Source organism: Pelmatolapia mariae, linkage group LG7 (assembly GCF_036321145.2).
Source record: "Pelmatolapia mariae isolate MD_Pm_ZW linkage group LG7, Pm_UMD_F_2, whole genome shotgun sequence".
Taxonomy (NCBI): domain Eukaryota; kingdom Metazoa; phylum Chordata; class Actinopteri; order Cichliformes; family Cichlidae; genus Pelmatolapia; species Pelmatolapia mariae.
Genome location: NC_086233.1, coordinates 55,343,622 through 55,367,865, shown reverse-complemented (window position 1 = coordinate 55,367,865; position 24,244 = coordinate 55,343,622). Strand labels below are relative to the sequence as shown.

General features: G+C 37.9%; 1 protein-coding gene and 1 pseudogene across 2 annotated transcripts; both read left to right on the top strand.

The window, feature by feature from the left end:
* The first annotated feature begins 3,937 nt into the window (after positions 1–3,937).
* LOC135933342 (uncharacterized) lies at positions 3,938–17,490 on the top strand (annotated as a pseudogene).
* LOC134632438 (receptor-interacting serine/threonine-protein kinase 3-like) lies at positions 9,492–23,310 on the top strand. Of its 2 annotated transcripts, none has more exons than XM_063481163.1 (16): positions 9,492–9,569; positions 18,789–18,968; positions 19,060–19,384; positions 19,481–19,629; positions 19,728–19,777; positions 20,031–20,186; positions 20,326–20,408; positions 20,518–20,584; positions 20,678–20,724; positions 21,034–21,100; positions 21,209–21,249; positions 21,552–21,618; positions 21,797–21,837; positions 22,196–22,241; positions 22,331–22,573; positions 22,657–23,310. In XM_063481163.1, the coding sequence occupies exons 2-16, from the start codon at positions 18,814–18,816 to the stop codon at positions 22,662–22,664; spliced, it is 1,545 nt and encodes a 514-aa protein (XP_063337233.1). In that variant the 5' UTR covers positions 9,492–9,569; positions 18,789–18,813; the 3' UTR covers positions 22,665–23,310. The 2 variants fall into 2 exon arrangements, with proteins under 2 accessions (XP_063337233.1, XP_063337234.1); XM_063481164.1 differs by lacking the exon at positions 9,492–9,569 and adding an exon at positions 18,207–18,226.
* The last annotated feature ends 934 nt before the right edge of the window (positions 23,311–24,244 follow it).

Below are 24,244 nucleotides of genomic sequence, written 5' to 3'. Positions count from 1 at the left end.
AACCCTGCCTTCTTCAGGGTTGTTGCTTTATTAATGTAGGGTGTTTTGCTGACTTTCCATAGGATTGGCATGTATAATTTGACCCAGATGAAGACACGATATATCTCTCATATTACACAAAGGGCTCTTCAAATGATTCCTTATCTTTTGGAGCAGCAAAAAGGAAGCTGCAAAATATTCCCTGAGTTTACCTAACATAACCTTGCACTTACAAGGTAGGCACGATGAGAAAATGTGACAGGTGAGTTACTTTGCACATGTATGACAAAGTGACTCACCCGTCACATTTTCTCTTCATGCCTACCTTGTAAGTGCTGCTAATAGGACAGCTCTTCATTATGACAAGGGCCTGTTCTATGTTAACTCACTCCATATGGAAGACAATCAGCCCCTCTGGGACCTGTGTCAACCAGAGTGTGAAATGTCAGACGCATGCACGTTGTAGCACACACACACACACACACACACACACACACACACAAATATACACATCCATAACCCACTGCAGTCACATTCACAGCAGCAGTCACACACACACCCACACAAAGGGAGAGAAAGTGAACTTGGAAGCAAATAGAGATTGGTCTTTCTAGTCAGACATCTGCTCGGTCCCAGAGACAGATGGTGAGCCAATCAGACCGCCTGGTGCCTCTGTTACTCCCCGCCTCTTGTGCCATCCTGCTGCCCCTCCCCTAAACCTGCATCCTGGCTCACATGACAGGTGGCACCTTGTGAATGTGACACTGCCACTGCCCTGGAAAATTATTTATGCATTCACTTTATTGAAACTGACATGCAAATAAGCAAAAAATGAAACATTCAAATCCAGCTCACTTTACCTTTATCTCACGGTTCACTCCCTACGCTCCATACTGAGCTTATTGTGTCTCGATGCGCCAGTACAAACAGAAATCTCTCATTTATCTGCCCTGATTTTTTCCACAGCATCCTGACCTCTTAAAGGAGGGCAGCCGTCAGATGGATGTCTAATGTGCGCTTTGCTGAAAGCAATATCCTGCAAGTCAACAATAGCCAAAAAGGGAATCTCTTAAAACTGATGCAGGATCTAAGCATTTTGTTTGCACTTAAATATTTATTCAAGAGACCACAAGTTATGTCATGAGTGAGTATATGAGTATATAAATCGGTATCCTATATTTTAATGCAAATATACACATTTCAGCCCATATTCGTTCTATGCACTGCAGCAACCCATAATTAGAAAGCCTGGATAATTTCACTGCACAGATATGCACCTGAAGAGGTAGCCTGACAACGAGACAGAGAGCTTTAACAAGCATCAGGATGAAGGCAGGGAGCCACAGCACAGGGAAGGATTGGCAGACTGTGATGAGCATCTGCCGGGTGCATGCTGGTGCTCATTAATGGCAGTTTCCTTAACCCCTCACTCACATTACCTGCACCAGCTAAGCTCAGTTGATAACCTGGCAGCCATTAGGTTCTCAAGAAATGCTGTCACACATCACTGAGAGGCTGCAGCATACATTAAGATGCCGGAGGGGATGCAGTGCAAACACCACGCTGACACTGCAAACACTTCACACAGTCACACCTGAGACCTTCCTCTGGCTAGAAACAAAGACCACCACTAATGCTAATTGAAACTATGGCGAAGTCAGTTAATTTCTGCAGCTCATCAATAGTCCTTAAAGAGACTGTAAACAGCTCAGAAGATTTAATTACATGCTTTAGCCACTGGCACACAAACACCAACCTTTATACATTTATGCATGTTCTGAGATTTGAACTGTTTCTCTTGTTTGCTTCCCTCTACCCTCCCCCTTTTCTCATTCTACAATAATTAAATTCTTAGCTAGTAAGTAAAGCAAAAATAAGCAAACCCCAAAAAAGGGGAAAAAACACATCTGAAAATGTATTTATTCCACAAAGATCACAGCCAAATCTACTCTGAAGAAGACATTTCTGATGCTCTTTTGATCTTAATCAGCCAATACTGTGATTAGTTGCACAGTATAAATTCAAAGCTCCACGCAGTACCAGTTTAGTTTACTGCACATTTAACTCTTCTGTAGTTTAATCTTATCTTTTTTAACAGCTGTTTTTGACAGATACACTCAAAACAGATTATCCTGCTTACCCAGCAACAAAAGGGTAGTTAGCTTGTAACTAATGTTAGCCGCTAATGTAAGTAAAGCAGTGAGCTAAAGACAACAAATAATAAAATTAATAAATAAATACCTTCATCAGAGGACAATAAACCTAGGTTAACCCAAAATGTGATTGTTGGACTTACATTTTTAAGAAACATTACTCCTCTTGGATGGTATTGTTCTTCCACTCCATCAGATTTGCTCACTTTTTACTACTTCATGTTGGGCACTGAAGGCTAAGAGTTATCTTAAGGCCACAAACTACCTGAAAACCTTGTGCATACTGTGTATCTCTGTGCATATGAGGAAGACATACACGCACTTTAATTCTGGTCATTTTACTTAAAAGAGGGGAAAAAAATAGTGAATTGAAATTGTTCCTGTCTTTATTATTGAAGTTTATTTTATTTTTAATTGCAAGTTAAATATGTTTCAAAATGTCAAATTGTATTCCAGTCTAAGATGATTTGCTCTGAAGAAATGAAACATTGGCTAATTTGTCATATGTTGATGGTGTTTATGGTGATGACACTTATGGCAAACTGCAGTTTTATGATCATCAAATTTTGTGCACACAGAGTTTGCTTACATTTATTTGCGGACAAAATAGGCTTTTAAAACAACCAACTTTAATCCAGTGTTTGCACTTCCAAAATAATGCCATGCTTTTCATATTCACATATTTTCATAAGTATAAATACAGTGAAAAGTAGCACCAGTGGTGTAAAGAGGTTTAAAACAGGCTTTTTGATCCAACTTAGAGTAAAACTGTTTCTTGCAGTGTTTCCTGCAGCAACTCCAGAGCTTTAGTTAGCTGACATCAGCAGTACTGGTTCCTAACATCACTCAAGCATGACTGTTCTGCAGCCAGACTGCGGCTGTAAAAGGACAAATTCTTATATTATTACAGAGAAACTAGCACTAAACAAATAAGCAAAAATAAAGTGGTGCAGGAAAAGTAGGCAAGAGTAGCCTACAGCTTGCAGACAGGAATATAAAGTGGAAGATAGTGAGGCATCAATAAAAAAGAATAGCAGTAATGGGATGCCATCTGTGCCTCTGCTTCTTGTTCATACTAATCACCAATAAGAGCTTCAAATCTGTGCAGGTTATAAATTTGTTCATTGGGAGATTACTTTCTGTCTTCGCAGCATTATGACAGTATGTGTCTTTGTGTGGTTTATAGTTATGTGTGCTTTTACAAACAAGCACCTTTGTGTGGATTGTAGGTAGTTTTAAAATTATGTCAAGCTTATTTTCTTACAAAATGTACAGAAACTGCAGAATTGTACTTCATTAACTGCTAACTATTGTGCATTTCCCAGCCAGGTGTACCAGAGATACAAGCAGTTGTGTTGACATTTTGGCCACATACAGAAACACACATACACACACCAAATGTTATGCCCCTCTGCCTTTGTTGCAGGGCAGTAATCAATTATCTCAGTATGATGTCATTCTGCTAACCCTCCCCCATGCTCTTCAGCCCTCCTCCATTTGTACACTTGCTCTTCTGTTGTCGCCTGCGTCAAAAATGGAAAGTGCGACCTAGTAATCCAGTGCTGGGAAAAATAATTTCCGTGTACAGTGTACATGCGTTTAATTGCAGGTTTTTGCAGGGATAAATAAATATATTGAATGGACATTGCAGTTAAACTGCACGTACACACACCCACTTGATACATCACATCATCGAGCAGTGATTTGATTATTGCTGAATGAATCCCCTGGCTTGATCACACTAGGTCATCTGGCCTCCATCCTCAGTGAGAGGATAATTGAATGAAGGACAGTAATGAAGAGACATGGGCACCAACATGAAGGGCGACATGAGGTCTGTGCTTTGGAGTTTCTCTTTTTGTGTAGCTACAGGTCCCTAGTTAAACGCTTACCTGAATATAAATAAAAGCTGCATTATGAAGTTATCAACATGAATTTACCATTTAAAAAACAGATGTGCAGCTTTTATAGATGTTTTCTGCTCCCTGCAAGAATCAGAAGACCTCTAACACATATATGCAGCTGTGGACATTGAAAAAAAGTGATCTGCTGTTTCCTCACTGTATGCAGAGCAGACCCCTCCAGCATTAGGAAGATAATCCATTTAGGTTGTCTGTGTGTCAAGATACGAGTTTGCCCTGGTTTCTTGCTGCTGGGTTTTGTGAGGTCCAGTGTAACAGATAGCAACATGCATATTGATCAGCTGCCCCTGCATATGGAAAAAGACAACCACTCTTTCGAGAGAGCTCTAAAATTAAAATGAATGAATCAGAGCAGAACACACTGGGGCAAACTGTGCTCCCATTTTTGTCAGCCTCATTTTCTTCATGAAGTAAAATTCCATGTGACACTTTATCACATGGAATTTATGATAAATCCGGGATTAGCTGCATCAAAACCTAAACCTTGAGACTGGCGCTTACGATGAGGGTGGATTTAGTCTTTAATTATTGCTCTTATTTTTCTCCTACGCTTATTAAAAGGCAACACTATATTTGTTTGATTCTGTTTCGGATTTAATTCTGCACCTCTCCATCATCTCCGAGAGCTTGGAGGGGCTGGGGTGGTGGGGGGGTTCTCTGAGCGAGAGAGCCAGAGCAGAGCTAATCAGCTCAGTGATGAGTGTTGTGGCAAAGACTAGTGCTTGTGCCAATTCTGATTTAAAGTACAAAAAGAAGCGTGCAGTTGTGGATACACACATTACTGGGAAGCGTAATAAGAAGAACATGTGCACGTGCGGGCTCAAAATAGTAACTAGCTTTGTGAACCAGTATTTCCCATTTAGGCTACGAATGAAGCTCACAGACAAATTCCTGTTAATGCCTTTACATACAATGTAGTTTATGACCTATTCCAGTACCAGTTGGCAGCATTTCTCTGGATATCTTAGCTGGAATCAGTCATGCCATTGATTCTTTTCATTCTATTCTAAAACTAATGCTCATTAGAAGCAAGCCCTGTCTATGCACATACATGCATCTAGTAAAAGATCCCAGAGTTTAGTTCTATATTTATAAAATAAACCAAGAAGATGAAGCCCTGCACATTTCTCCTCCTAGCCATAACATTTTATAGATTTAATTCAGTCAATCTATTGGATCTGCCTGACTTTGCTGTTTCTGATGTGACTTGTTTGTTGTGCTGTCTGTGGAAATAATTTACAGCATTGCCTGTAATTACTGCAGCAGATAATCACCTAACCACCTGAAATATTAATACACAGAGAGCCATGAAGCATGATCAATATTAATATCTCGGCTCACGCCACACAAGAGCATGCACACACACACATAGCTGCTAAACTCCCATTAATAAATAAGATGGGTTCACAGCATGAATGCAAATGTCACAGATTTTGTGAACTGAGCTCTGAAATGAGATATGAGCATGAACTTTGGGAAAATTTCAAAGATGAGAGTTAAGACACGTTAGTCCATATGTTTGATCAGCTTTACAGTCATCAGTAAATATTTTTCAAAGAAAATGCCAAAAGAGCAAGTGGTATACATGTTAAGGTGAGTTTATTTTGGCAAGCTTGTGGGGAGTAGATCTAAAAGGTGAGAAGACTGTGGATGTAGGACATCAAGGACAAATGTGAGAGAGGCTGTGAAACTGGGATGGCAGCAAAGCTTTTTGTGCCTGTCATTTATGACAGCAGGAACACTTATAATGGAACACCTTCTATGCTAATGCATACTTGCAGCAAAATAGCGTAAAATGTGGAGTCAAAGGACACAAATTCTCTGCTTCAGATCTGATGATGCTCAGAAGTTATGTCCCCAAGGCCCCAAATCCCATTTTGATGGAAACCATCATCAGGGTGATAATATTTCTTGCAGTGTATCGCCATGATGATGCTAAAAGCTTACTTTGACTTTTCCATGGCTAATTTATTTCATCTTCTTTTCAAATCCTCATGCTTTGCCCCTTCCCTCCTTTGCCCTGTCCATCATATTTTGCACTTTCCCCCTGCCCTCATCCTTTTTTACGACCACCTCTCTCTCAAGTGGACTGCATGGCCTATTGCCATAGTAACAGACAGCCATGACAGGTGGAGATAGCAGGTAGTGCAGCGATGCATGACTCCCCCTGGGACTGCAGAATGCCAACACTATAGAATGAAAATGAGCAGAACAGACTCTTTTATAAGAAGTCACCCTCCATACAGATTTTACAGTCATTCATTGGTGGTTATCATAGGATGAACACATGCAGCAAAGCTGCAGCGCCATTGTTTCACAGTTAGGCTGGACAGAGGAGCAAGTGGAGTTTACTGGATTTTTAGCTTATGTTATGTATTTCTATTGCATCACTCTCTATGGCCAGATCTGAACCACGGTGAGCCAAGCCAGTCTGTTTCATGCCAATAAAAGACTGGGTTCAACACTAACAAGATCCTAGAAATCCCATGGGTTGCAGCAAAACTGTTCGCTCTATAATATGAAATTGATTTGATTCAGTGTTGTATTCTGGCAGTGTTCACATGCTGACCTTGCACAAAACAGAAAACACTTCAGTTTAGCAACTTATCTGCTTGCACTGAAGGCATAAACCTTAGGTCGTTGCTCGCGGGCTTAATCATAGGACACATATATACTAAATTACATTGTCTCCAACATCCAGAGGCACCACGATCAACACCGCACCCTCACATCTGCAGTCTGTGAGCCATTTCTCCCACACTTGACCAGTGCAGTAGTGGAACACGTGGAGGACAAAGCGAGAGTTTTCTTACTTGGGTGGAAAATACACACATTTCTTTAGTGAGCTATGCCTCTCACAAGGAAGTTATCAAATGATAAAAGGACCGTAGATGGTAGTAAAGGGGAGGGGCAAACAAGCAGCGTTCTTTTTAATGAGACGGCAGTGGCAGCATGGGCACACGCCATGAGGAGAATGGTGAGAGAAAGCATGCCAGTGAAAGAAAAAGAAAACAGCAAAAGGAATAAAGAATAGACAGTGGTGTCAGTCCCGTACTCCTCTGAGACTCACCATAAGCAAACACACGGCTGATTCAGGGATGAGTTGGACAGCCATATTTGGATCCTCCTATAGATTTGTGCGCAAAGGGAATGCCTCCAATTTCCTAAAGGGACCTGCTTCGATGTCCTCTTAATCTGAGTCTTCACTCACAAAGTAAGCTTACACTGTCCAAATGAAGATCTGAAGACCTTTGATTGGTTCCCTCACTTTGTGTCCTTATAACCACCCCTCTGTGCTGCAGACAGTCTCTTCAATTGCAATTCTGTGGTCTCTGGAGACTGGAGTCTCTCCAGTCTCTCTCTCTCTCGCTCTGACTCTTCAGTCTGTGCGGTCCTCCTTCTTCCAGTTCTTTGATCTGAGAGCAGAGTAGAGCCCCCCCAACTCCTCCTTTCACATTTAAAACACTCCCCGTGAATCCCACACCAACCTCCCCCAAAACCGTTATTTGGAGGTTTGCGTCTTGCTAAATACTACTCTCCTTTCTGTTGCTGCCCTCTGCCTACCTTTTTCAGTGTACTATCTATCAACACAAAGCACATCCAGCCATGCACGTGGGGCTTCAGTGCAGCTGTTTTCTCCCGAGGCTGTCCCGTTGCTGCTCCAGGGGATGTAACCTGCTGGCATAAGTGATGCTCCCCAGTCTATAGCACTCTTCCACTGTGATGGAAAAACAGACGTTCACCTCAGCTCTCGGATCCAGCGCAGAGGGCTGCCCTTTACATTAATCCCCAGCCTCATATGTCATCAGCATGAGACAAGGGCAAAGAGGGATGCAAAAGAAGGAGGATGTTATAGACAGTCTCTACAAGGGTAGAGAATGAAGGAAAAGGCAGATAGGAGGAGAGATTTAGCGTAGAGAGCAGCCCCTGGTGAGAGAGGTCCTCACTGAGATGAGTGTAAATGAAGGTGGGTGGGGAAGAGGGAGGGGAGTGAGGAATGGAAATGCAGAGAGCAGGAACAGACCGCGCCTATCGATGCCGGCTGAAACAGCAAGGCAGCATGGGATGCAAGTGAATACTCCTCAGCTCTCTTAAAAAAGGGGGGAGTGTACACGACTGAATATGCACACCAGACATAGAGCCGTAGTGTCATGTTCACAAGCACCATTGCTCCAGACGCAGAACAATGGTTTGTTTTGCACCTTTACAGGACTGTGTTTGACATTAAAAATATCCATGAAAAAAACATCTTCATCTGGTATGCGAGAGAAGATGAAAAAGAGAGGCAGAGAAAGCTTATTAGAAGAAGGTCATAAATCATGTAATCATTCAACTGATGAGCTCAAGATTTAGCTTCAGCACAGCTTCAGATATTATAATTTTGATTATGTCTCCATTGTGAGTTGCTTGTTTTACTGGGTGTTTGCGGATGGATGCACCTAATTTTAATTGCTAATTAATTAACTGTTAATTTATATAAATAACATCATGATTAAATTTCTGAACTAAGAACTTTTTTTTTAACAATAGTAATCCTTAATCTTTACGAATAGTTAACTTTATTATAATAGTAGATACTTAGTACCATTTAATTATTAAAACTTACTAAAATGACCTAGATTAAATTAACTTGTGTAAAAATGTTGTGTAACGTTTTTTTAACATTATGAAAAAATTATGGTGCATTTTTAGGCTGCCAATAGCAACATTTATTTGTTATTCTTGAATAACAAATACATGTTGTATTAGTAGAAATATTTACAAGGACTTTTTCTACTAATCAGTGTATTAGTAGAAAAAGTCCTTGTAAATGGTCAGGGAGAAGATCTAATGTCCTAAGAAGTTTGAAAGATCTTCAAGTCTGGCTCCTTGGAAGCAAAATATAAAGAAATATAAAGGCTTTTGCACAGTTTTGTATCTCATTAAACTTTACTTACTTCTTCATATCGTATAGAAAGCACCATAAACGCACTTCAAATGCTCGGTCAGAGGACTGATCGATTCTTGCCATATTTGGAATCTCTGATACTCTGCATTTTCACACTTCTGCTCTTTTAGAAAACACACTGGGAAAAAAGAGGGTATCTTTGGACTACTTCTTTGCAGGAAACTGAGGTATGCAACAATTAAAATAGGAACCGAAAGCTTAAGCAGTTCCCGTTTGGATTCAATGCCAGCAAAGGAAAGTTTGTAATGATGGAAACTTTAATACTCTAATACTTAATACTTAAACACTTTTTATAGCGGTGGTTTGAAGCCAGGTCATGATTTCTTTCTGTGTAAAGACTATTTTTTCGTTTTTTGTCGAAAGAAAGCATTTTCTCAGCAAAATATTATTTTTCAAATAAATCATAAACCACTGTCATTACGTTTCGTGTAAGCCCCGCCCCTTCACTACATTTCGGGGCGTGCCAGGATATGAAAATGAAAGTCGGAACGTCTGTATTTTTTTTCTTTTTTTTTTTTACCAGGGCTTTGGTTTAAACTAACTCTTCTGCATGTGGAACAGCTTGAGGTGAGTAGCAGCCAGCGTTTTACTTTTTTATCCTCTTTCCTTACAGATGCTTTAGCTCCAAATCAAACGACAGCTCCAGTTTGCAATGAAAAGTCTTTCAGAACATTTGTTTTAACTTGTTCACAACAGGAAGAGCATTTTTCATTGCTCATTAATATTGGTGTCATTTCATTCCAAGCATTTTTTTTTCAAACGTGTAAGGGCATTTGGGAAAACGAGTGCCTACAGTTTAAAAGTTGGAACAAGTTTTGGTTGTGTTTGTTTTTGTGGTCAGAATTTGCTAACATGATTTCACTGTCGTCATATGCGGAATAGACACACTAATTATCAACTATGTAAATGGGTACTGTAAAAGATAAAGCGGAAGGGAATTAAAACAATTTGTGGAGGGGACAGCGGTCTGTCTGTGAAGTAGGAAGAGGAACACACAGAAGAGTGCCGAGGGTAGAAGCAGCCCCCCCCCCCGCCCCCCTCCCGCTTCTTCTTCCTAGTGCCTATAGTGATTATCACCGTTATTGTTTATAGAGTACATCTTTTTTTGTACTCACAGTCTATTTACAGACTTTAGTTTTGTGCTTTTCTGTGTAATTGTTATTTTCTTTTACATTTACAGTGTGCTTTAAATGCTACAGTAGACATTTAAAGTAAGTGACAAGATGCAGAAAACTTGAAGAGATGAGGATTATACTTCTAGATACCTCTCGTATCTTGATAAAATATTTAAACATTGTTACCAATTTGGTTTACACAATTAACACAATTAATTTAGTCTTTTTTGAGTATTTACGAAAAAAAGTCATTTTGACAAATGAATGAAAGGTTTGGAAGAACTGAGTGTACACTGTTAGCCTTTGCAGTAATTTCCATAGCTTAGTACTGCAAAATCAACAGTAAAAAACTCTAAAGGATGTCAGCAGTTTAGTACTGTAATTTGCATGTCATTGTGAGAAAATTCCATGAGATTACATTATTTTTATGGTAACTCACTGTACTTATGGAAACAGCTGTAAAATACAGCAAATGTAACAATTGGTGATGTTACTGAGATTATACTATTACACCATCTGGATTTCTGTTCTTTTCTACTGTAGATCTAAGAGTAATTACTTAAAACCTCATTCAGAGTGTATTACTATAAAATGCAATTCATTGTGAGAGTAGTATAACATATAAACTACAATATACAGCATTATTTTCAACTTCAGGAGTAAGTTGCAGCTACACTAAAATGGAATTTCTTGAATTGAACCTCATATATTAATAAATGTATGTATGTGAAATGTTATTACATTCCACTTGTATCAAACAACCAGTCTCACTCTTACAAAAAAGAATATTCAAGTATATTATAAGTATACTTTAAAAACTAGAAAACAAGCAAGTATACCTTTCGTTTACTTTGTATGTATTTTCTTGATTTTTTAGACCAAATTACATTTAAGCATACTTTAAGTACATATGAAGTATACAGAAAAGTATAAGTACATTTAGTCTATACTTGTAGTATAGTAGTGCTAGTAGTATACTATGTAGTGTGTAGTTTACTTGAAGTATACCTGAAGTATACTTCAGGTATAATACAAAGAAGTACAAATAAATACCCAGCATGCATTGCAGTGCTTTAACTGTGAAATTAAAACTATGAAACAAATGATTGATGTTTTAAAACAAGAATCTGTCAAAAATTCTTGTGTAATGTCGTTTACCTTTTGAACAGAGCAAGTGGGGTAAATCATTAATTAAAAAAATGAAATTGTTCAAACCGTGAGTGAAAAGGGTCAATAGCTAATAAACCTCAACTCTCCAATCATTTTCTCACCTGTTTACAATATAGTTCTGGTACTTGAGCTATGAGTGTAGTTCTCTGCAGAGGAAGCCTTCTGATAGTTGGAGCTGTTATCTGACTGTTTGAGGAATGAAAGGATTTGTTACATGTGAAAAATAAGTTTCAACTGCATTTTAATTACTGTTTCAATCAGAAGTATCTCAAACATAAGCTAAAAAGTAAATTAATAGTATACTTGTAATGTAAGTATTGTGCTAGAATAGAGCATATTTTAAGCATACTCTTATAGACTGGAAAGGACATTATTCTAGTACATTTATGGTGAACAAAAAGTACATTTAAAAGTTAATATTAAGTATACTTTTATGTACTAAAACGGGGGCCAATATAGTCCCAAGAAGCATTAGTAGTATACGTACTAGGTAACGTATACTTGGGAAATATACTTGAAGTATACTTCATAATATGAACTTAAAGTATACTTATTTTTTGTATGGGTAGCAACAAAGACTAATTGTTACATTTAGAGTAATGTTTAAAAATGACTTCATGTAGCAGGGTGTTGCTTTTTTCTCTTCTTATTCTTTCTTATACTGGAACTTCATTTGTTTTGTATAAGGTGGTACTTTTTAAGACACCTCTGCCTAACTACAGTGAACTAACCAAAAGTCTCGGAATATGCTGTGGTGGTCATTTTACACAAGTTCAGGTGTCACATCCATGAAACCTAGACCACTAACCAGCATCAGTCCTCCAACTTCACTCTCAAAATTGATAAATTCTGGGACAAGCAGAAACTGTATTTTTAGCGGGGCATTTTGTGGCAGGCCAGACTGCTATTAAATGCACTCTCCTAAAGAAATAATTCCATGTAGTACCACTTCGTCTTGGTTCAAAAGAGATGTCCTGGAAATACATGATAACGTAACACGGGTGTTTATGTTTGTTCACGTTTAGCGCGTTGGGTAGTGTTTTTAAAGCAATTGTTACGTTTTTAAAGCGTTTTTATGCGACAGGTGTGTGTAGCACTTGTTATACATCTCAATGGGAGAGCAATAGCCAACACCACACCTTCACCTGACGTACAACGTGACGTATGACGCACACGTCGGGTGCAAAACAACAATGGGGGATAGAAAATATTGATCGAGGCCGTTAATGCTCCTTTCGCTGGTTGCCAATCACCATTAAATAACAACAAGAAGAAAATATTGATCTGCTTTTCTTAGTTTTGCACGTTTAAGACGCAATTCAGACTCAAACAAAGCTGCAAAGCAGGAGAACATCATGACCATCAACTATTCTGTGCCACAGATCCAGTTTGCTACAGCACAGAGTGATGATGAGATGGTGGAAGAACAACAGAGACAATTTACAGACCGTTAACATGTGCAATTTAGAAGTAGTCAGAGGTAACTGGATGGAGTTCAGTCAGGTTAAATGCACGGTTGATTGGATTATAACTGAAGATTGTATGCTATTTGTGACAACTCTGCTAGACTCCAAATTTCTCTTCCATGCGGGAATATCGCAAAAGTAAATGAAACATCTAAACTTAACACTTTTTCCCTAAAACTGACTGACATGGGACACATTAAAGTTGGATTGACACCAGCTCATCAGTCTGAAGGTAAGTGTTTTTTCACTTATTCGAGAGAAGTCAGAAATGCGTTCTTATTACTGTTTGTTTTGACTTTTAAGCTACCCTGCCAGGTTATTTTCATTCAAGTGCTAAGACAAAATGTCAATAGTTATGACTGTGAAGACTCAAAAGACTAGTTAGCTAATAGTTGCAGATGGATTTATGAGACTTGATAGAAACTTGGACGTTTGCAACAGGTGAATCCGTGAACTACCGAGGTTGCGCCCAAATGCTTAACGCTGTTAGCTGGTCAGCGTTTTCAGGTGTGCTTGTACTACCTGTAAGGTGCGGGGTCCTGACTTAGTCAGGCTAAACCCGTTTAAGCGTCGAGCTCAAATATCTTTTCATTTTTGTGCACTGCTCACTTGTCTTTACTGTGCTTTTTGTCGGCACACATTTTCTGTTTATTGAAGCCTTTTATGAATAAGTTTGATCATGTAAAAACTGGGAATTGGTCCCTATTGACAGTACTCTTATTTTTTATTTTTTTTTTTTGCATTGCATATGTCATTTAGGAACGGTAATTAGTCATTGAACTTTTTGCAACTATGTGTATTTGTAAATTTTGTGACTTCTGCGCACACAAATTTATATTGTTCAGTTTGCATGTTAAAAGCCACAAACATGTAGGTAACTATATGTTTTCTTGTGGAACTGAGAACTGCCCTGCCACTTTCAGAACATTTTCTGCCTTTCATTCACATATGCATAGGAATCACAGAACAAGAAGGGAGACCACTGAGGACAACTTCTATAAGTTCACTGGTTACCTCAGCTGTCAAGTTCCTGCATGTGGGTATGCTGCACAAAACTTTACAACTCTTTGTGCCCACCTCAGATTTCACATCAAAGACGGGAAAAAGTATTATGTCCATTTGAAGATTGCTCTAAATACTTCAGTGTCTAAACATCATTTTCCAGCCATATTTCTCAAAAACATAAGTAGACAGTTCAGCAGTAATACAAGGACAGGACACAGTTAGTCTATTAGAAGACAGTTGGCTTTGTGTCATTTAAAAATGCAGGCTAAAATGCCCTTGCCAACCAGCACTATACAGAGCATCATAGGGGAATTTCAGGATCTTCGCAGCTGTGCTGGAGGAACTCACAAGCCTCCTGCCGGCACTAGACAGATAGAAAATAATCTGCATTGTAGAACACCTGACGGACATTATTGGTGTACAACAAAAAAGTGACCTTTTGTTTGTGGAGGCGGAAGATCTCAAACCCTTTCTCACAACAATTCAAATACGTAAACTACTTCTCGCATTTAAAGGAGGCTTGTGTAAGTTCTGTACAACTCACAGACTCATAGACTTGAGTCTATGATTTGAAGGTCACTCATAGACTCATATGTCACTGATTAGCTTTTTTTTTCTTCACCACACCATTCTACACATGTACTTTGACAGTATAATATTAAAGAGCTTTTTGGGGCTCACATTGTCTGGTAGTTAATTAAGTATATTTTATATATCTTATTTTATTGTTTACTCTATTTCATTTGTAAAATATGTATATACACACTCACATACACACACACACACACACACACACGTAGAGAAACATATTTAGTATACACATCCAGTAATGCATATACTCTTATATATTGTACATATATTTATTACTTTCAGATTTAGCCATTCTTATATTTTGCTTTTTTTATGTTATTGTATTTTTGCACAACTCTGTTGCTTGTGAAGCTCGCACACAAGAATTTCACTCTCATGTACTGTACCAGTGTACCTGCACATGTGACGTGACAATAAAAGTGATTTGATTTGAGATGGAAAACAAACAAAAGTAGACACTGAATCTTACACCATTAACCTTTCATTGGTAGTAGTAGGACTAAGGGTGGAAATTGTGACAGACTGTAAAATATAGTGTATTTTTCAATGTATTTTTCAACTTTTCAATGCAAGACTTTGAGTTTGTAGTTCTTCTGCAGTCCTGGGATTGTCTTCTGATATTGTCTATCTTTTCATCTTCAGACAAGGTCCCCAAAACTGCCTTTCTGTTACTACTCAATCCTAATTGCAGGGTTCATCTTTTAGTGAGGACATATTTGTTGAAATAGCCATATAAAGTAGCTTTTCCAATGATCTCTCTTTTTTTTAGATGGCAACAGACCATCCACCTCACTCCTCCTCCTCCACGTCCACCACTATGTACAACCATTACTCCAGCTCTTGGGTCTCACACTTACAGATTCCTTGCGAAAGATTTCCACTCCGACTGTCGCATGCAATCACAAGAGGAGACAGAGCTCATCCAGAGGACAGAAATATGGTTAGAATTGTTGTGGAGGTTATGCAAGTTCTCTGCAGAAACCCTAAACATGCATCTTGTAAAGAGGTTGCTAAGATCATTGTGGACATTATTCACTACTAAGAAGCATCAAATCTAGAGTTGAACATGTTAATCAAGATAATACAACACATAGACTTCGTCAAACAAAGAGAACCAGGAATGAGGAAGACTGCAGTCCCAACAGTAATGCAGCCTCACCTAAAAAAGTTAGATGCCTTGTTGATAGCAATGGCTGTATTCATTGGCAGCCAGTTGAACTTCCTGAGGGGCAAACGCCAGCTTTTTAGAGGAAAAGAAAGACATCCTGTTAACAATTTTTAATTCACAAGGACCTGGAGCTGTGGAGAGACCTGATGTGGATGACTTCATGTGCCTCACATATATTTCTCAGTGGCAGCTTATCAACAGTTGTCCCTCACTTTCAGTAGCTGAAATTCAGGAGCAGTTGCCATTTTTGTTTACTCGGAAAGGTCTTTCGAACCACTTTCACAAACTCACAGGTATTGATATCAGTGAGCGCTTAAGTCAGGCCCTCATAACCAAAGGCAGAAGGATTGTTAACTATTTCTCCAGCCAGAAGCTCAAATGGAACCTTGGTATGAGGACACTTCTCCAGCAGATAGAAAGTGAGGAAGTTTTGACCAACAACAAGGTTGGCACAGCAGCCATACTTCTCATGATGAAGTATTAAAAGGAAAATGAAGACTCCCTCTTTGTCTTAGCAGATGTAAGCTTCTTTCATACAGCTCTATGTTTAATGCTGTTGCTTGCTGTTCTGTTTTTTTTCGTTACATAAAATGTCTTGGTCCTTTATCTGGCAGGAAACATCTGCCAGGATGTCCCTTGTAGCAGAGAGCAACCTGCCAAGCACCCCAAGGCTGATTATGCTTGGTAAGAAGTCATTTATGAAATAGAGCTGATTAGACTATATTACAATTTCTGTTTGGCACAGGAGCTTTTCGTGGAGACAGGTATCCAGTCTCTGTTTATTTAGCTCACATTTATGTAATTTCCTTTATAAACCAAGGTTGTTGGACGTGTTTCTCAGTGAATCCAGCAAAGTAACAATATCAAATTTCACATTACATATTACTGATCAACATGGTAGTCTAGCTACACTAATAGCAGAAATACTGAAGTCAATACTGTAAAGTTTAACAGCAGCACAAACTATAAACTCCAAAATAACCATACAGTTGATGGAACTCCGGTAATTTAATTGGGCTGACTCTTTGTTAGGTGTGTTTAATGTGCAGAATAATTCCCAATTATGTACAATTATAATATGTTAACACGGACTACATAAGGCCACTAATAATTAACTGTACGTAGCTATTTGCTTTATTATTATCTAGACAGTGTGAAGAAGTGAAGTATTGAAATTATTTTGTGTTGCGTAATGACAATGTTGCCCCTATACATTTAAGGACAAAGTTTAATGACCGCCACCTGCTGGATGGTGGGTGCAGAGGGGCGTGTAATTGTTGAGCTGGACAAAGAGAACACCTTTGCTGATGCGATGTCAGTCTTCTTTGGTTCATTCTATGTAGTGAACCTGGAATACCAGGAGTCAGCGTGTGCAACATTTGAACTAATTCAGAGGTATGTTTGAACAGTTAGCTACTTGTGATAGATGATGAATAAATTATCCCTAAGTAGGTCATTTTTTTCACATCACAACTCAATGTTATTGTATGTTACTATTTATTGTGGCATGCTTTAAGGTTTTTTGTAAGGATAAATCGTGACAAGGGAACAAAATGTACCTCCAAGGTTGGGACAAGCAGAAAGACTGGGACCACTGTGAAGCGAAAGGTTGTTCACATTAACACTCATGTCACAACTTTCCTCCAGCGGCTTACTGAATTTGAGTGGAAAACTTCAAATTAGGTAACTGTTGTTGCCATTTATAGTGAATTTCTTGTATAATTTAAGTGAACAATGTGTACCTGTGTCTCCACAGACGATCCATGGCCCATGCTTTCTGGACATTTACACGAGGCGAACAACAATGAAGACAAGCTCTTTTGCCATCTTGCAAGAAGCTTTTTCTGTCCAATAGGTTTTTTGAGTGCAACAGTTTTGATTCTTTTTTCCTTCTTTTACCCATTTGTTAAAATTTATTTCAGGTACTTACACTTTTATCGTCATATGTATTGGCTCACCCTACAAATCAATGAACTCAGTCCACAAAGCAAGGTCAGGGTTCAGTGCAGGTCAGTCAAGTTCCTTCACATCGCACATGCTCATCCATGTCCTTGTGGACCCTGCTTTGTACATTGATTTGGTGGTGCGAGCCAGTATTTTGGACAAAGTGTATGTAGAGGCAGAAATGTGGAGCTTCATGTTCTATTCATTTCCATTCAGTTTATTTGTATGGTGCTAACAAAATGAATGCCAAGGCACTTCATAGTGTAGGTTTAAGACCCTACAAAATATAACTAAGAAAGCTCATCACTTGAGCATATGTTGTCCGTTATGATATGGATATGACATATCGTTATTGTTTGAACAACCATCTGAGAAAATACATGGGTTAGATGATTTAGTAAAAACAGGTGCTTCCTGGAAATGTGCATTTCTGCAGAGGAAAATCAGACCTGAAATAAAAAGTGGTGTAAAGCACATGAATTATATTTTGTGTGTGTGTGTGTATATGACACAAATATATATATATATATATATATATATATATATATATATATATATATATATTTTTTTTTTTTTTTACGTCATATACAAATATATATATATATATATATATATGTATATGTGTGTGTGTGTGTGTGTGTGTGTGTGTGTGTGTGTGTGTATAAAAATGTATAAATATATATATAAATAAAAATAAATAATGCATTTTTTTTTTTTTTTTTGAAACAGTCTCTTACAATATGTTACTGCTTCCTGAAGTTACTGGTAAATATATTGCAGTTTATTACCTTGCAGCGGGCTTACAGTGACATACCGTGAATAAACGGTAGTATGCCAATTTCTTAATCACAGTATGATGTTACTTTGTTGACGTAATTTACGACATAACGGTATCTCACTGGCATCACTGTCGCCAGTGGGATACTGTAAAAAAGGCTACAGTGCGTTACCATAATTTGTTCAAGACTATTATACCACAACAGCAAAAAACGGTATCATCCCGCAGAACGGTAACCTACAGTAACACGGCGTCACGGTATGACGCTGGCAACAGTGACGCCAGTATGTTGCCGTAAAGTGGAGATGAAAAGTCTAACAGTGTAGTTTAGTTTTTTCTCTTTCTAGCTTCTGCAAATTCAGAATACAGAATTTCAAAAATGTTGTGAGAAGTGCACCAGTATTATTAGAAAGTGGAAAATGTGTGTCAGTGTCTTGCTTCCAGCTGCTTTCATGTTAGTGCAACAACAAAGACTTCTAAGGTGTTGTAAAAAATACTTATAAAAGCTGGGTTTATTCTCCTCTCTGTGTCATTTTATTATGTTTTAAGGTTTTGTACCTGAGTTCAGCAGGTGATGGAACTGCAGAGACCTGACATTGAATCAGTTGGAAATGAAAGCTTGGAGAACTGGCAGTTAATTGACTCTGGTGGATTTGGTCAAGTCTTCAAGGCTAGACACAAGAAGTGGAGGTGTGACGTGGCCATTAAGCTACTTCAACATGCTGCTGGGTAAAATTAGAACAGAACTATTTTTTTTATTTTTATACTTCCAAGTACATGAAATAGTCCTTTCCTAAAGCTTTTTGCATTTTCCTTCCAGGACTAGGGACACAGAACTGTATAAGGAGGCTAGTCATATGGCCAAAGTCTCCTTACACAGTTCTGTGCTAAGGCTTTATGGAATATATAGGGGATGTCCACCAAATGGAGGGCGGGACATTCAGTTGGGAATTGTTATGGAGCTCATGGATAGAGGATCTGTTCAGACCCTGCTGGAGACTTTGTCAGGTCCACCACCTTGGCCTCTGGCCTTCCGCTTGGCCTACGAAATCGCTCAAGGAATGAACTTCCTCCATGAGAAGAACATTTTGCACCATGACCTAAAGCCAAGCAATGTACTGCTGGATGATGACCTTCATGCCAAGGTAAAGTGCTATCCACTCAACTCATTAGTTTATACCGATCCAACATAAATTGTCATTGTGTTATTTATTTTATTTTTTTCCTTGATTATTTTGCAGCTGGCAGATTTTGGTCTGTCCAGGGTTTCCACCAGTGTTCTGATGAGCTCTGAAGAAATGTCCACAGTGAAAGGAGGCACATATCAGTACATGCCTCCAGAGTCTTTTGATCTATCATATAAGCCTGTTCGTAAATTTGACATATACAGGTAAGCATTAAAAGAATAGTTGTGGGGATTTATGTATGATTATAAATTTTATTTTAAACACATTGTGTTAATTCCTTCTATTTCTTTATCTTGTAAAGCTATGGTATTCTTCTGTGGTCTATTATTTGCGGAAAAAAGCCTTTTCCAGGTACAATGAATGGATTTCAGTTACTTATCATTTTCCATAAATTTTTCTTTGTTTGTATGTTTGTTTTTCCTCATAAGTTTCCAGTTTATTGGTCAAATATTTGCCCTTCTTTTTAAAAAAGAAGTTTTCATTTAGATTTCATGTTTTACATCTAATATAAGTATTATCAAGACAATGTGAGGCACTTCCATAAATGCATTCTCTCGTTTGTGCTCATGTTTTTTAATGAAAGTCTTTGTTGTATTTCACACAGATGCTACTCAAGCTCTTTTGGCACTGAAGATCCCAATGGGGGACAGACCTCGCTGTAATGAAATAGACCAGACAAAGGCAGAAGGGCTGAGAGAGCTGGTTGGCCTCATGGAGAGGTGCTGGGATGGAGATCCATCCAAGAGGCCAGACTTTGGAGGTATGTGTTAACTACCTGTATTAAACACTCTGTATTAAACAGCCCATTTTTTATATGTGCACGAAATCACTGACAATTAATGAACTCTCTACTTTTCATACATTATGCCTTTTAAACATGGACCATGGTGTTGTTTCAGAGTGTGATGAAATCACTAAGGATGTGTTCTCAAAGCACAGGGCGGGGATTCACGATGCAGTCGGACAAGTCAAGAAAAAATTGGTGCAACTCAATTTATCATTTCAGAAATGAACTAATAAAGTAGTCAACAATTTCAATTTCAGAGGGAGCACTTTTATCAGACATCTTCGTGTACTGTTTACTTTCCTAGGATTCACAACATGGTAATCAATATCCTGACACATGTGGTCCACCCGGTGTTAATCATGAGATGCCAGGTAGATTCTTCATTACGGTTTCTCACTTTGTTCTCAGACTTATTCCTTTCTTATTAGCAATGAACATCATACTGATATTTCTCTTTTTTTCAGGACAGTCAGAGTCAAATGATAATGTTGATGCAAGAACTGAAATGCAGGTATTTAATATGCACTCACAAATTTGCCTCTCACAAAGTGAAAAGAAATGTTATCAAGTCTTTCTCAAGTGTTTCTAAACATTTTTATTACATGTTGCATCATTAGACAGAATGAATGATCTTATTGGTTGATTTTCACATTATGCCACATGTCACTTGGACACAAGTAGGAAGGATTCACAATCACAATGTACTGTAAAAATAGATATTAGTGTACAGTTTTAGTTCAAGAGTAAAACTTGATAATAGGAATTCATGGTAAAGACTTTTATCAGACTTCTTTGCGTTCTGTTTATCTCTGTGGTCTAGAATATGCAACTTGGTCATCAGCATTCCAACATGTCAAGTCCATCTGGTTTTATTGCTGAGATGCCAGGTATATTCTTTAGTATGGTTTGTCACTTATGTTTATTTTCATTCACATTTCTTTCTTATTAACAAAAAGCATCAGACAGATGTATAAATGTAGTTTTTTCTTTTTCAGGACTGCCAACATCAAATGATACTGTGGACATCCCATTGCAGGTATTTTTTTGGACTTTGTCCTTTGCCTCTCACAAGGCGTAAAACAAGTGTAATCAAGTCTTTCTCAAGTGTTTCCTGATTGTTTTAATTAAATGTTGCATCATTAAACAGAATGAATGATCTTATTAGTTGATTTTCACATTATGCCACATGTCACTTGGACACAAAGATTCGCAATCACAATGTACTGTAAAATAGATATTAGTGTACAGTTGTGTTTAAAGAGTATAGCATAATAATAGCAATTCATGGTGAAGACTTTTATCAGACTTGTTTTTGCTCTGTTTATCTCTCTGGTCTAGAATATGCATCTTGGCCATCAACATTCCAACACGTCAAGTCCATCTGGTTTCACTGCTGAGATGCCAGGTTTGTCACTTATGTTTATTCTAGGGTTTAACGCAGATTAGGGTTAGGGTTAATCTGCGTTAATGCGGATAAATCCCTTTTTAACGCGTTAACGCTAACAGCCCTAGTTTATTCTCATACACATTTCTTTCTTATTAACAAGAAACATCACACATATATATATTTTTTTCTTTTTCAGGACCGCCAGCATCAAATGATACTGTGGACATCCCATTGCAGGTATTTTTTATTTGGACTTTGTCCTTTGCCTCTCAGTTCTCAGGGTGACTTCATTTAATCAAGTCTCATTTTGATCAGAAGATACTTGAGAACAATAAAACCAACTTAAACATTTGTACGTAAACACTGTTATGTATAAATACATGTAATAAATTTTGTGCTAAAGAGGATGGATGTTTCCAATTTTTACATCCCTCAGAAACAAAGTAGGCAAACCAAAAGCTGTGTTAAATTAAAAAGATAAAACATAAAAAATCAGCCTAAACTATCAAAAGGATTCACAGTCAAATCAGATGTTTGTGTAGTTATATAGTTAAAGAGTAGAGACCAAATATATTTTCTTTTCTTTTGCCAACAGAATAATGTGAGCAGTTCTGCTAGAAATCTGACTGAAAATGAAAAAGGTGTGTATTATATATTATTTCACAGTCAAATTCACAATTTTATAATGATATTTAAATACACGCTGTTATTCTTCTTCATTTACAATCAGCAAAGTTTGTTGATAAAAACAGGGCAAAGTTAATCCAAGAAGTTTCTGAAGTCCTGGCGATAGCGGAAGAGCTTGGAGACCTGGTCCATCCTGAAGCCTATTCAAAGATTGAAGCTACACCGACAAGCCAGGAAAAAATGAGGGTGCTCTTTCAAAGAACACTGCGTTCAGGAGGGGGGAAGGCCAAAGCAGCCTTCTTTGATGCCCTTAAAAAACATCATCCAAAACTAGTGGAGAGGCTTGGTATGATTTGCTCTTATTAAAAAAAGGTCAAATATGGTTTAACATGTATAACAAGTTAATAGTTTCTCCTTTATTTTCTGTAGGTGGCTAATTCAAAGGAAGAGAAAGAGGAAAAAAGGAAGAAAAAGAAGAGACAGTGGTGTCAATCCTATAATCATCCCATTTATTAGGGATGAATTGGACAGCCTTATCAGGATCCTTTGTACAGATTTGAATACAAAGTGAATGACACCGGTTTCCTAGACAGACTCTCTTTGTTGTCCTGTTACTAAGAATCTTCACTCTAAAAGAAAGAGGGACGTGAGAGACAAATAAAAATCCAGCAAGCAAGAACGCGCCACACCTATTAACACCAGCTGAAACAGCAAACCATCATGGGATATGAGTGAATACTCCTCAGTTTACTTAAAGAAAGGGGTTTGCTTAATGCTTGACACAGATCATTGTCCTATCATGCTTTGCAAGCACTAGTTCTTTCTGCTTTCAAAGGATTGTGTTGGACGTTAATAGTCTGCATTAAAAAAAACATTTTAATAGGGCTTTTTAATATTTTACTGTTAAACCTTCTTACAAGGATCTGTATTTTATCAACATGTTTAGACATAAAAACTAAATTGATATGTATTTGCCCACTCAGTGGAATTGCTTATTTTGTACTCTATACACAGATGTTCTGCTGATTTTACTGTAAATGATCATATGTCTCTCTGTTAATGATAATAAACGTGTGCTACCCACCAACCTCCTAGTAGATGTACATGTTCCAGGTCTGATTCACAAGATTTTGGAAAATTTGACCTCTGACCTTGACATCACATTCAAAGTTACTTAGATTTGAACTTTTGGTTGGTAAAATTATAGTATGAATTTCGAAATTCACAAAGATTCTCAGAAAACTTGACCTCTGACCTTGACATTGAGGTCACTGAAATTAGAACTCTTCCAAGATTTTTAGTAGCTGCAACTATAGTTTGAATTTCAAAATATTATGTCACCTCATTCTTGAGTTATTGCATTCAGAAAACTTGCGTCACCACGCCATCTGCCAGGGGAGTTATGACAATACCCCATCACAGGAGTGTGTGAGGGTGCAGCTCAAGCGTGAAGGAGTCTTTGCATCAACTACATGAACATTACTGACTCACACTGGAATAAATTGGCAGCAGATAAATCAATGAAATGTTTAAACCTAGTTGCATGGATCATACTGTTAAAAGGGCAAAAGAGCTCTGCGTCAACCAGCAGAGCACTGAAAATCCCTTATTAGTCATTAAATCTTTGGAGCAGCATATGATTTATGTGACAGTGCAATTATTTTGTTTTTACTAGAAACAAACAAGCTGTATAGAAGTTATAAACTTGACTCACTTAGTCAAAAGCATATAACTCCAAAGTAAAGTCCTTAAGTAAAACAGTTGTTTTATTAGATGGAAATGATCGCCCAGCTGAAAAATGTTGAAAATTCGAGTAACTAATGGGAATTTTCAAATTAATGGCTCCAGTAGGATAGACATGCAATTACTGGCACTTGTATCCACTTTTGAAAGATTGTTTCATTTCTCTGACCCACTACAGTGCTTCACGTTGTTACACCAAAACTACCAAAAATAAATGTATCCATATAAGTGACTGCCTATGACTGTTTTTCAATTTTTCTTTATTATTAAGTCA